This window comes from Carettochelys insculpta, chromosome 3 (assembly GCF_033958435.1).
Source record: "Carettochelys insculpta isolate YL-2023 chromosome 3, ASM3395843v1, whole genome shotgun sequence".
NCBI lineage: Eukaryota > Metazoa > Chordata > Testudines > Carettochelyidae > Carettochelys > Carettochelys insculpta.
Window position 1 is genome coordinate 91171941 of NC_134139.1, and position 13284 is coordinate 91185224.

The 13284-nt window shown below is 41.6% G+C and overlaps 1 protein-coding gene across 1 annotated transcript in view; it reads left to right on the forward strand.

Moving 5' to 3' along the window:
- The window catches only part of NOX3 (NADPH oxidase 3), a 61191-nt gene that overhangs the window by 11908 nt on the left and 35999 nt on the right, over nucleotides 1-13284 (forward strand). Inside the window, exons 6-7 of the mRNA XM_074988702.1 lie at nucleotides 3454-3635; nucleotides 5758-5887. Coding sequence (XP_074844803.1) covers nucleotides 3454-3635; nucleotides 5758-5887 — 312 coding nt within the window. The remainder of the gene's footprint in view (nucleotides 1-3453; nucleotides 3636-5757; nucleotides 5888-13284) is intronic.

The window sequence follows — 13284 nt, forward strand, 5'->3', positions numbered from 1 at the left end:
CTCCTTTTCAAAAGGACCCTGGCTACTTCGAAGTCCCCTTATTCCTATGAGCAGATGGGAATAAGGAGACTTTGAAGTAGGCGGGATCCTTTCGAAAAGGAGCCCCGTCTGGACGAGCCGTGCAGCAGTCGGCCGTGTCAATTTCGAAGTGCCGCAGCTGCCCGCGTGGTAATGAGGCGCTGAATATGTATTTCAGCGCTTCATTAGTAAACTTCGAAATGGCCATTTGCATGGCCATTTCGAAGTTTTTGGCTAGTGTAGACGTAGCCTATGTGTGACTTCTGTGTGATGGGGAAATAAATGATGTGAGCATGCCCAAATCAAAAATCTCTTACACTTTGCTGCATATGTGAATTATATGCGGATTATAATCTGTTGGTCAATTTAAATCCAATTACTTCTTGTCCTTTAATCAGAATAATTTTTTTTCCCTCGTCATTGCAACAACCTTTAGGTACTTGAAATCTCTTATTACGTCCCCTCTCAATCTTCTCTTTTCCAAGCTAAACAGCCTAATTCTTTCAATCTTCCATCTTTAACTAGACCTTCCTTAATTTTTATTGTTCTTCTCTGGACCTTCTCCCATTTGTCCACATCTTTTCTGAAATGTGATATCAAGAACGGGACACAGCACTCCACTTGAGAGCAGAGCAGAGTGGAAGAATTACTTCTCATATCTTGTTTACAACACTCCTGTTAGTTCTTCTCAGAATGATGGTGGTGTTTTTGGTCACAGTGTCATACTGATGACTCATGTTTAGCTGGAGTCCACTATGACCACCAGATCCCTTTCTGCAATACTATTTCCTAGACAGTCTTTTCCTATTTTGAATATGTGAAATTGATTGTTCCTTCCTAAGCAGGGTATTTTGAATTTGTCTTTATTGAATTTCATCCCATTACCTCACACTGTTTCTCCAGTATGTCTAGGGCATTTTGAATTATTATCCCATCTTCCAAAGCACTTGCACCTCCTCCCAGCATGGTATCACCCACAAACTTTATAAGCATACTTCTGTGCCATTATCTAAATCACTGATGGAGATATTGAACAGCACCGGTCCCAAAACTGATCTGTGCAGGAATCTACTCCTTAGTCCCTTCCAGCATGACTGTGAACCATGGATAACTACTCTCTGGGAATGGTTATCTAACCAGTTATGCACCCATCTTATAGTAACCCTGTCTAAGTTGCATTTTCCTAGTTTATTTATAAGAAGGTAATGCATGACTGCATAAAATGCTTAGTAAAGTCTAGGTATACCACATCGATTGCTTTCCCCCTTATCCACAAGGCTTGTTATCCTATCAAAGAAATCTATCCAGTTGGTTTGACATGATTCGTTCTTTACAAATCCATTCTGACTATTGTTTCATTAACTTATCTTCCAAATTTTTGCAAATGGTAATGATTCAAATTCAAATGATTCTATGATAGTGGGTGTGAGTGGGTGGTTTGCTGCGGTTGAGGCAGCAGCCAAGCAGCAGTTTTATGTAGCACGGAAGTTCTTAAAAACAGCACTTTAGCCCCTAAGCACCTTAGTGGCTGGAACCCCAGAGGCCTCCATGTTATTGGTCCCTTAATCCATCAGAGACCAAGTGTGAGACTGTTACTCAAACTGATGATTACTATTACAAATATTAACAGAGAGGTAGCCGTATTGGTCTGTAGCTTCAAGAACAAGAAGTCTTGTGACACCTTATAGACTAACAGATATTTTGGAGCATAAGCTTTCATGGGCAAAGACCCGCTTCATCAGATGCATGAGTGGGGGAGTGGTTTCAGAGGGGTATTTAAAGAGTGGGGTCCCAGTAAGAGGGAGGGCCAGAGCTGACAAGGTCTATTCAGTAAGGTGGAAATGGCCCATTATCAATAGTAGGTATCAAAAGAGGAAAAAAAACAAGTCAGATCAGACAGGGGGGATATGAGCCATTGTCAGTGTCTAATGGGGAGATCTTAACACCCAGGGCAGAGAAGCTGCCTTTGTAAGCTGTGAGCCACTCCCAGTCTCTGTTTAAGCCTTGGTTAATGGAGTCAAATTTGCGAATAAATTGCAGCTCAGAGATTTCTCTCTCCATTTGAGTTCTGAATTTTCTTTGTTTCAGGACTGCCACCCTTAAATCTGCTACTGAGTGTCCAGGGAGATTGAAGTGTTCCCCCAAGGGCTTCTGTACATTACTGATCCTGATGTCTGATTTATGTCCATTTATTCTTTTACATAGAGACTGTCCAGTTTGGCCACTGTAAATTGCAGGGGGCATTACTGGCACATGATGGCATATATTATATTAGTAGATGTGCAGGTAAAGGACCCCCTGATGGTATAGTTGATGTTAGGTCCTGTGATGATGTCATTGGTGTAGATATGTGAGCAGAGTTGGCAGCGAGGACCATTGCAGGGGCTGGTTCCAGGCCTAGAGCCACTGGTTTGTGATTTGTAGTGGCTGGTGAGGATTTGTTTAAGGTTGGCAGGCTGTCTGTAGGTGAGGACAGGCCTGCCTCCCAAGGTCTGTGAGAGTGAAAGATCGTTGTTCAGGATGGGTTGCAGATCACTGATGATGCGTTGGAGAGGCCTTAGGTGGGGGCTGTATGTGATGGTCAATGGTGTTCTCTTGTTTTCCTTGCAAGGCCTGTCTTGTAGCAGGTGGCTTCTGGGTACCCGTCTGGCTCTGTCAGTTTGTTTCCTCGTTTCCTTAGGTAGGTATTGTAGTTTGAGGAAAGCTTGGTAAAGGTCTTGTAGATGTTTGCCTCTATCTAAGGGATCAGAGCAAATACGGTTGTACCTTAGTGCCTGGCTGTGAACAATGGATCATGTAGTATGCCCTGGATGGAAGCTGGAGGCAAGTAGACAAGCATTGTGGTCCGTAATAATAATAATACAAATATTATTACTTCATTTTATTTATTTGCATTACCATGGTGCGTAAGAGTGCTAGGCGTAAACCAGGACACCATAGCATTAGGTGCTGTAAACTTTACAAAATGATTGTCCTTGCCCCAAAGAGCTTATATTCTATGTCCACGACAAGAAACTATGGATGGATACAACCTGGTAGGAAATGATGTAAGTTAAAGTGAAATAAGAACAAAGTAGCACCTTGCTTCTTACAGTTTATTGACCAGTAAGCACCCCATATTTATCTCTCTCAAAACGATTGTGGAGTTTTTAGTGCTTTTCTGGTTATTACCTTTTTTAGCTTTTAATTCAAATAATTTATTCTCTCTCTATTTTGAAGCACTCTTGTGCCTCCCATCAATTGCTGAAACAGACAAATTGCAGTTAATATTCACATTTATGTCTGGAATCAAGCTGAATGGACAACAGAGCAGATTTTTTTTTAATGCAGCTGCTAATCTTTCTGCCTTGTCTGGTTTGTTGCTTACATTCATTCTTATGCTTAAGCTGCATCTTTGATTTAGTCTCTATACACAATAGTATATTCTTATTTTAGAACACAACAACACAGATACTAACTACCATAGCTGGAGTAACTGGTGTCGTGATCACCGTGGGTTTCATTCTGATTGTGACTTCATCCACAGAGATCATCAGAAGATCATTCTATGAGGTGTTCTGGTACACCCATCACCTCTTTATGGTTTTCTTTATTGGCCTGGTTATGCATGGAATGGGGTGAGTATATTAAATTATATTATATATGTGTTCAAAATACACTTGGTATGAGGTGATTTACATAGGATGATATCAACACTTTGTCATGATGTCTGATTCAGACCTAAGATAGTGAATGTGAGTGGGTGGTTTGCTGTGGGTTAGGCATAAACCAGGCTGAAGTTTTGTGTATCACAGGGATTCTTAATAACAGGACTTTGCCCCTTATGCACTTTAGTGGATAGCACCTGAGGCCTTCATCTCTTAATCTATTAGGAACAAAGTGTGATAGGGTTACTCAAACCTATGTTTATACTGTTATGAATCTTACTCCATTTTATTTATTTGTATTATTGTGGTGCCTAGGAGTGCTAGTCCTGGGCCAGGACCCCCATAGCATTAGATGCCAGAGATTTAAAAAATGACTGTTCTTGCCCCCAGGAAGCTTACAGGCTAAGTCCAAAACAGAAACTACAGGTGGATAGTAATTGGTTGGGAGTCCAAGAAAACAATAAGCCAGTGCTGGCTAGCATGACAGGTTTAATACGTTATTCCATAAATAGATCCACTGAGTTCTCTCCACTCCTATTCAAATACTCATAGTGTAAATTGCTCTTTGTAAGAATGCCCAGTGCTTTCTCATATTTAAAAAAAAAAAAGGCAGGGGGAACTCATACTCATCCAGCTCTCCACCCCGGCCAATCCTGCAGCCAGGGCTGTTGAAGTGCCAGTACCCAGTACTAGCAAGTACTCGCACAAAGAAAGCACTGAGAATACCACACCATGGTCTCAGAAAAGAGCACCTGAGACAATAATGAAGTGCTGAATCATCAGTTTGTGATACATCCCATAAATAGGGACAATATAGGAGGGTGACTGTGACTCAGGATGTTCAATTTCTCTCCTATTCTGCTTGTTGCTCCTGGGTGTGAATAAACTGTAATGTGTGTCACAGGTAAACTTCTGGATCTGCCAACATAGCTACTCAACTGGACACAGGAACAGCAAGAGTCAAGGCTCTGGCTACTCCTCACCCCCTCTTGCTTCTTCATATCCACCCAAGGGAGGGAGACATGGAGTGGCAATGTGAAGCCCTCTCACTATAGGATGTAGGGTACACTGGGACAGTTGCAAGAGGAAGCACCTTTTATTCCCACTAATCCCTTGCACGAGAGCACAGGAGAGATCATGATCTGGCCTTGAATAAATCATGGAACAATAAGGGTGACAACATGAGCTAGACCCTTTATCTTCTCTTCTTCACCCACAATCAGCACCAGCTGTAGTATATTTTTAAACTTAATAGTTGAAAAGGGTATGTTCAAGGGAATTCACTTCATTCTAAGTTCTCAGTGAAAAGATGTATATTAACAAAGAAGAAAGCCCATTAAGGTTCTTCACGTTGTTTGGTTCTCTTTAAATATGTTTCTTAAAGCTGCAAAGAAATGAGAGTGACTTATGTTATTGTTTCTGAGTTAGACCAGCCACTTAGATGTAGAGGACAAAGTCTCCATTCCAAGGAGCTTTATATCTGACTCAATCCACAGACAAGACAAATATTCATGTTACATGTACTGACTAACCCAACTGCAAGTGTTGTTTCTGCATACTTATAGCATAGCTGACCCATTGTATTTGGTGGGTTGTACAGGTTAAACCTCTCTAATCCTGAACTCCCTTGGCTAGGATCATCCAGAATCTGGCGTGACTTTAGTTAGCTGGACAACCAGTCATGAGTGTGGCTAAGTTTCCTGTGGCCCCATAAAGTTTGTTGACAGTCACCAGTCCTGCCTCACAGGGTTCTGTGCTGCTGTTTAACTGTAATTTATCCCTAAATGTCTTCCAAGAGCCCAGTGCTCAGTGAAAGTGTTGGTTATGTGCTAGACAATATTGACCTTCTGTGAGCCACCAAATTCTCTTGTCTGGCACCAGTCAGGTTTCGAGGCTACTGGACAAGAGAGGTTCAATCTGTAATGAAAAATCTATACAACTTATGGAAAAGGTATGATTAAAATAATCTAAAAGAACATTAAAACAGCAAAACAGCCACCCTATTTTCGGCTAGCTCTCTTTCTGCATTCAGTACAGAACAAAGACATCATATCTAATGTGTATATCTTTTTTTTTTTTTTAATATATTAAGTCAGCTCATCCGAGGTCAAACGCCACAGAGTCTGTTGCTGCACAATGTGACTTATTGTAAAGATCACTATTCAGAATGGGGAAAAGCTGCGCAGTGTCCTTTGCCAGTATTCTCTGGTAGTGAACCTGTGGTAAGAATGATGATTAGGCCTTCTTTATTTTTGTCACTCATATGGAGAGAAGGTTTTGCTATGGCCCTCACTAAGCTTTATTTTTATGCCTGTTCTTGGGGAAGTAGAATGGCACTGACTAGAGCAGTGACCTGGACTCAGGGTGCTGGAGATCTATTCTTGGCTCTGCTGCTGGCCTGTACAGAGACCTTAGACAACTAAGAGCACTTTTTTGTGCTTTGGTCTCCTCCTCTGAAATACGAGGATAATGATGCCAACCTCCTCTATAAAATGCACTATCTAGGGATAAAAATGTTTGGTGTCATTATTCCTTAATAATTGTTTTTGGTATAGTCCTTTCAGTAACACAGCATTCCCAGTGAAGACTATGGATTTCAGAATCCAGTCTCTGTATATAAATCCATTATTTACAGCATTTTTGTGATTGTTGTTTGTTCAGTATAAATAATGTGCTTGATAGTCCAATACACAAATATAAAGAGCATAGCTGGTGACTAAGCATGGTTAACGTGTTTTAACTCAAAAATTAATCTTGAGTGTAATTTTAATTGTACTGATATACAGTAGAATCCCAATTGAAATGTATTAATAGTGTGGATGTTTATATACATTTCCAAATGTATTTAATTCAGAGAAAACATAGAACACAATGTGTATGGTGCTTATGTCACATTGTTCTGTTACAAATATTTGCCCTGTAAAAATGACAAATAAGATCTACTATTTTTCAGTTCACCTCATGGAAGTGCTTTTGTGCAATCTATTTATTTTGAAAGTGCAACTTACATATGTAGATTTTTTTCTTTCATAACTACACTTAAAACCAAAACATTATAAAACTTTAGTGGCCACAAGTCCACTCAGTCCTATTTCTTGTTCAGCCAATCATTAACGTAAATGAATTGGTTTCGTTTATGGACAGGGCACTGGACGGCCCAGAGCAACATAACTAGGGATGCCACAAGAAACTGGGACTTCCCCATATTGGCTATAGGAGGACTTCACTTGGCCATCTGCAGTACAGACTACTCCCCTCCAGCCCCTCCCCAGCACTGGGCTGAGGAGCTTCTCTTCAACCCCTCCCCTCCATCTGCTCACTCCTGAGTTGCCTGGCTGAGGCCTCTGGCTCCACCCCACCACCCTAGGAGATCAGGGTAATGTAGACTATCGCTAGCAGTGCAGCAGCCCAGCCTGCCACTATATGGAGCAGAGTGGAGTCCATCCCTGCCTGTGTTGCTTGATCTCGGGCAGGGGCAGGGGCAGGGGCAGGGGCAGGGCCCTGCATAGCCAGGCCAGGGCCGCATGCATAACTTTCTCTCCACATGAGTGAGCCTGAGGGCAGGGCTGTCCTGAGAGGAGGGAGCCCAGGGCAATCCTACCCAGTGCCCAAGGCATGAGGCCCTGAGCACCCCTCTCCCACCACCATGCTGCATACCTTGTCAATTCCCCACTCCACTCCCATCCTGGCCTCCGGCCCCCTCTCTGGCCAACCTGGCTGGGGATTACCTGGGGTGGGCAGCAAATGGCAGCAGCAGCTGCAGGGGGTTATGTTTCCCCGGTCTGTCTTTTTTTTCCCCCACTCCCTGCCCTGCTCCCCATGTAGTGCTCCACTGTGCCTTCCCAGCCTGCTGAGCCCCTCTTCTCCATGGCCCACTGGGAGTGAAGGCCCTCCAGCAGCATATGGAGAAGTCTGACTCAGCAGACGGGCAGGCCGTGGTGGAGCGGAGTAGGCTGTCGCTCACTCTGTGTGATGAGTGCCGGGCAGGGACGGGGGAGGCCAAAGGGAGGCAAGCCCCTGCAGCAGTTGTTTTTGGCAGTTGCCCCCATGCCCTGCTCCAGGTAATCCTCCTGCTCCTGTCGGTAAAAAAGTGGGGGTGGCTGCTACGGGGCCTCCAAAATCATGGGACCTGGAGCAGCTATCCCACCTCATTCTGTGGCTGGGACAGCTCTGCCCACAGGGAAGTAGAGGAGCTGGGCAAGGGTGAGCAAAAAGAGCAAGGGAGGGGATACCCAGAGGCTGGGAAGTAAGAGGGGAGCCCAGCTCAGGAGCAGAGCCAGGCTTGGGACTTCGCAGACCAGAGGAGAGGGCAGAGGCTGAACCTGGCTGGAGGCAACCAGACTGTGCATTGATATGTGGATGCAGTAAGGAGCAGGCATGGCAGGGAAGGATGGAAACAGTGAGGTTTCCCTGGTGTTGTCAGCTGCCCAAACTAAGACTTAATGTAATAAGCAAGAGTAATGAAGGGGGTGATAGGATAAAGGTTATGACAATATGAATCATGGGATTATATATAGGTGAATTATATGCACATTGCTGAGGGTCTGGAGTAATCTTAAAATATGGGTACATATTTTTCTTTTAAAATCCTTTAAAAATTCCATTTGACTTTAATGAACATTTTCTTCTTATTATAAGTAATATTCTGGTGTCAGATATTTGCCCCATTTGAAACAGAAAACTTTTAAAGGAAACGCTTGTACAAAATTCAGTTTGTGCTGTTGCTTGCATCTGGTTGGCACTGGTGAAATGAGCCTAGCTCACAGCTTTGGAAACTGACAAATTTTTCTACATAAGGGCTATGTCTACACTAGCCCAAAACTTCGAAATGGCCATGCAAATGGCCATTTTAAAGTTTACTAATGAAGTGCTGAAATACATATTCAGTGCCTTATTAGAATGCCGGCAGCCGCAGCACTTTGAAATTAATGTGGCTCGCCACCACATGGCTCGTCCAGACGGGGCTCCTTTTCGAAAATACTCCAGTAACTTCAAAATTCCCTTATTCCTATCTGCTATTCCCATATTCCTGTCCGATTTGCATGGCCATTTCGAAGTTTTGGGCGAGTGTAGACACAGCCAAGGAGGTGTAATTCCCCACCACTTCATGCTTCAGCCCAGACCTGGGAGTAAGGGAGTCATTCATTTCTTCTCTGCATTGGGGATTTGCCCTACTTAGAGAATTCAGAGAGAACAAATAACATGGAAAATATGTTAGTCACAGTTGCTGAATGAATTACTGGAAGATGCTCAGATACTGGGGTAATGATCATGGGATAAGAACTGACAGAGAATAAACTACAGTAGAAAAGTGATTGGCCATGTGTGCAGCTATTTTAAAGCGTATGTGTTGGCCTTGTTTTTCCCACGCAATAAGGTATTTTTTTACCACGTTTTTAGCTGACACATGGTAACTAACACATTGATGAAGTCTTAAGGTGAACAAGAAAGCTCTCGTTTTAAAATGTGGGGTGTAGGAGGGAGTGGCAGAGGATCAAATAACCAAAAAAAAAAAAAGACAAAAGAGTGGTAAAACTGGGAAAGTATCAGAGCCTGTGATTGTGGGGTGAAGGGAGAAACTGGTAGAAAGGGCAGGGAACAGACACAGGAGATGTGTGTGTTTGGGGAAGGACTAGTCTTTTTAAGTGCCCTTCCACTGACAGATCTCCCCAGGGTCCAGTGCTCACCCCCACCCCAACTGTCCTGAGGGAATTCCATGCCAAAAAATTGAAAATGTTGTGCACAATATTTTGAAATTTTGGAATTAACCATATGTCAGCTAAAAATGTGGTGGAAAAAATGCCCTGTTGCCTAGGAAAAACAAGGCCTACGGTTTGCTCTAAAGCAGCTGTGCACCTGACCAGTCCCTATTCCACTGTATTTTACTGGTCTTGCACATCTGTAGGTCAAGAATTGGTTCCTTTCCTTATTAAACTGCATATCCCAGAGACCTCTTCAATTTCAGGGTTACAGGAAAAGTCTCTATTTTAGGGAGAAGAAGAGGCCATTTGGGAGGTGATGGTCCAGAGGTGTGACAGGCAATAAAGAGCCTGGATGGGAGCTGGACTCAGCTGTTGGTATCACCTGCTTCTTTTTTGCCAATCAAATAGATTTTGGGTCCTGGCTGATGCCCCAGCCATTATGTAAATGCTTCTCTATGTCTTTCGCTAGGCACACAAAGGTATCTCACTGCCTAGTCCCTATCCTAGGATGGGAAGGGAGAGGGAAAGTTGCAGGGTGAGCTCACACCTGCATGGAGCTAGTGGCCCATGCTTGCCACATTTGTTTATGGACAAATAAAATTTGCAGAATTTTCCAAAATTTGAAAATACCATGCACAGAATTTTTAATTTTTGGTGTGGAATTCCATCAGAAATATTGGTGCTGGGCAGTTGTTAGCAGGGGAACGCTACTGGCACAGGGTGGAGATCTCTGGGTGAGCGATTACTAGGCATGGGGATTTCTGGGCATAAGGGGGTTGAATGGCAGGGCATACTGGCAGTGCAGCACTGGGGTTGGGAGCACTGGTGGTAGTAAAGTGCAAAGGCTAAGGGTGAAGGCAGCATTGTGCAGAGGTTAGAGGGAAAGGGGGCACAATATAGTGGCAAAGGGGATTCAGGATGGGCGTTCCCATTGGGACCAGTGAAAATGAGAGGTACCATGCCCAAAGGACAAAGAAAAGTTGTATTATGACATGCCCACAGTGACACCAAAGCACAAGTTCACCCCGGTGCCATTTTCCCTATGGCCAGCCTTGTTTACAGGAGGTAATGCTGCCATTTGCGTCACCTGAAAGTGAGAACAGTGTTCACACGAAGATATTTATGTTCTAGAGATGATAAACATTCATGACCTTTCATGTTTCAGCTACCATTCCAGAGAACATGATTCCATCCCGATGACAAGTTCTGCTCGGTAATGATCCAAAGCAGTTAAGGCTGATACAGAAGCAGTCAGCATTATCTCCTGAAAATGTAAACAAACTTGTCTGTCCAAGTGATTGGCTGAATTAGAAGTAGGACGGCATGGACTCAGGTTTTACATTGTTTTTTTTTTTAAGTAGTTATTTTTATACATAATTCTACATTTCTAAGTTCAACTTGCATGATAAAGAAATTTTACTAAAATATTTGTGTTAGAATAATTGAAAAATACTATTTATTTTTACAGAGGTAACATTTATAATAAAAATAAATATAAGTTGAGCTCTGTACACTTTGTATTCTGTGTTGTAACGGAAATCAATATATTTGCAAATGTAGAAAACAGCCAAAAATATTTAAATAAATGGTATTCTGTTATTCGCTGCATGATTTAATCATGATTTATCAGGAGATTATGTTTTAATCTTTTGACAGCTCTAATAAGGAGACTCTATCCTCTAACAACTTACTTTCTAAAGCAGTGGTTTTCAACCTGAAATCTGTAGACTATCTCTAACATTTCCAGATGATTCTGCACTTCTATTAAAAAATTTTAGGGGTCCACAAATAAAAAAGGTTGAAAATAACTGGTTTAAACAACAGATATTTTTAAGACATTATGAAGTAGGACATTTAGGCTACTTCTACACTACAGCAATCTGTCAACAGAAGTCACTGTCGGAAGAGACCTTCTGGCAAAACTTCTTTGGACAGCTTGCATCTATATGTAAAATCAGATCGAAAGAGCAATCCTCTCTATTGACAGAGAGCAGCCAGACTGTTTGGCCATCTCTCAGCAGAACAGCTGACCATAAACTCTGCAAACAGGGCCTTAGTGGGTTTATTATTATTGTTGTTGTTGTTTTAATAGAGATTACCCAAATATCAAATACAGGTAATTAAATTGAAGATAAAAATAATATTCCTACTTTGGAACATGTACTTCTCACCAGCAGTATTGAAATCCTGAACTAGGTGAGAAGAACAGAATTAGATACAAGGAATTAAAGAAAGGAGAATTAGAAAAGCAAGAAAAATGTCTCCTAGAAAGTCGTTTTGCTACAAGAAGATTGGAAATCCACAGGAGGTAATTAAGTAGGAAACACGTACAGTATGTTGTATGTCTATCATCTAAACAAAACCATTTAACTTTTCAACCTAAAAAAACTGAGACTGCACATATGGAAGTTTTAGGAAAGAAAAAAATACAAGAATTTTTAACATAGAAGAAAAATTAACATTCAGTGTCTTGTAGTGCTTTTAATGGCTGACATATTTTTCTTAAACCATTGCTAGACACTATCCACCTACATATTAATGAAAAAAATTAATGCAACTCTAAAAATTTCAGCCACAGTGTTTCCATAAAAATCAATACACTGTTGTGCTCTGTAAATACAGACAGAAGCTTGATTCCAACAGCATAGCTTGATATTAACTATCATAAAGGTAACTAGTGAACTTACTGTTTTCTCTGTTGCACCTCTTTTTCCAGATTTGCCTGTATACCCAAAGCCACATCTTAAAGTTACATTATTTTTAATGTATTTTGATAATACTGTATGGCCTGTGGATTATCTGTAAGAAGGTTACTTTGCTGGATGTGTAATATGTTGTGGTATAATATCCAGTAGATGTCTCTCAAAGAGGGTAAAAGTCAGGATGACATTTGTGTAGTACTTTGTATTGTATTTGTCAACCCATATGGGCTTGATCTGGCTCCTACTGAAATCAGTTGAACAATTTCCATTAACTAGTTTCAGAATGTATATCATCGGTACCATCCAGCACCATCTCACTTATTGTAATTAAGGAGAGAAATCACCAGCTGGGGAAGAATGTAAATTTTCTGATTACCAGGGAAGGAGATCTGTCACTGAGCCATCCACCAGTCCTGGAGAATGCTCCCCTATTCTTGAAAAACATCAAGAAGTCTTGTGGCACCTTATAGACTAGCAGATTTTTTGGAGCATAAGTTTTCATAGGCAAAGACCCACTCCAGCAGATGTATCTGACTTGCAACTGAGGAAGTGGGTCTTTGTCCACAAAAGCTTATACTCCAAAAAATCTGTTAGTCTGTAAGATGCCACAGGACTTCTTGTTGTTTTTGAGGATACAGACTAACATGGCTACCCCCTGATACTCCTATTCTCAACCCCACAGAAGGCATGTTAAAATGAAAGTGTTTAAAAACTGTTTGTTGATGATCACAGTGGCTCAACTAAAAGCTTTGTCTGTGCGCTCACAAACAATAGTTCATCCTACTTGTTTTTATTTACAAGTAGTGGAAACAGAAGGGCAAAAAACAGGTTTCATCATTATTGAAACTTGATCTACACTAATAACTTATGTGGGACATATTGAAAAGTTGACTGTGCAGAGACATCCATTGCCTTTACAGACAATCAATAAGTTGAGTTTCTGCTTTAACACAAAATCTTCTAACTTTTGTTAGCTTCTTACCATTATTTAAATGTGAATATTTAATTTAATTTTCAAGACTTATCCTAGGCAAACTGCAACTACAGCCCCTTAGCATCATCTAAAGGAATCCCATAATGGCTACATCTACACATAGAAAAAACTTAGAAATGCCAAATCAAAGAATACTAATGAGGCACTGAAATGGGTATTCAGTGCCTCATTAGCATGCTGCCGGCCATGGCACTTTCGAAAAGGACTCCCATGTAGATGAG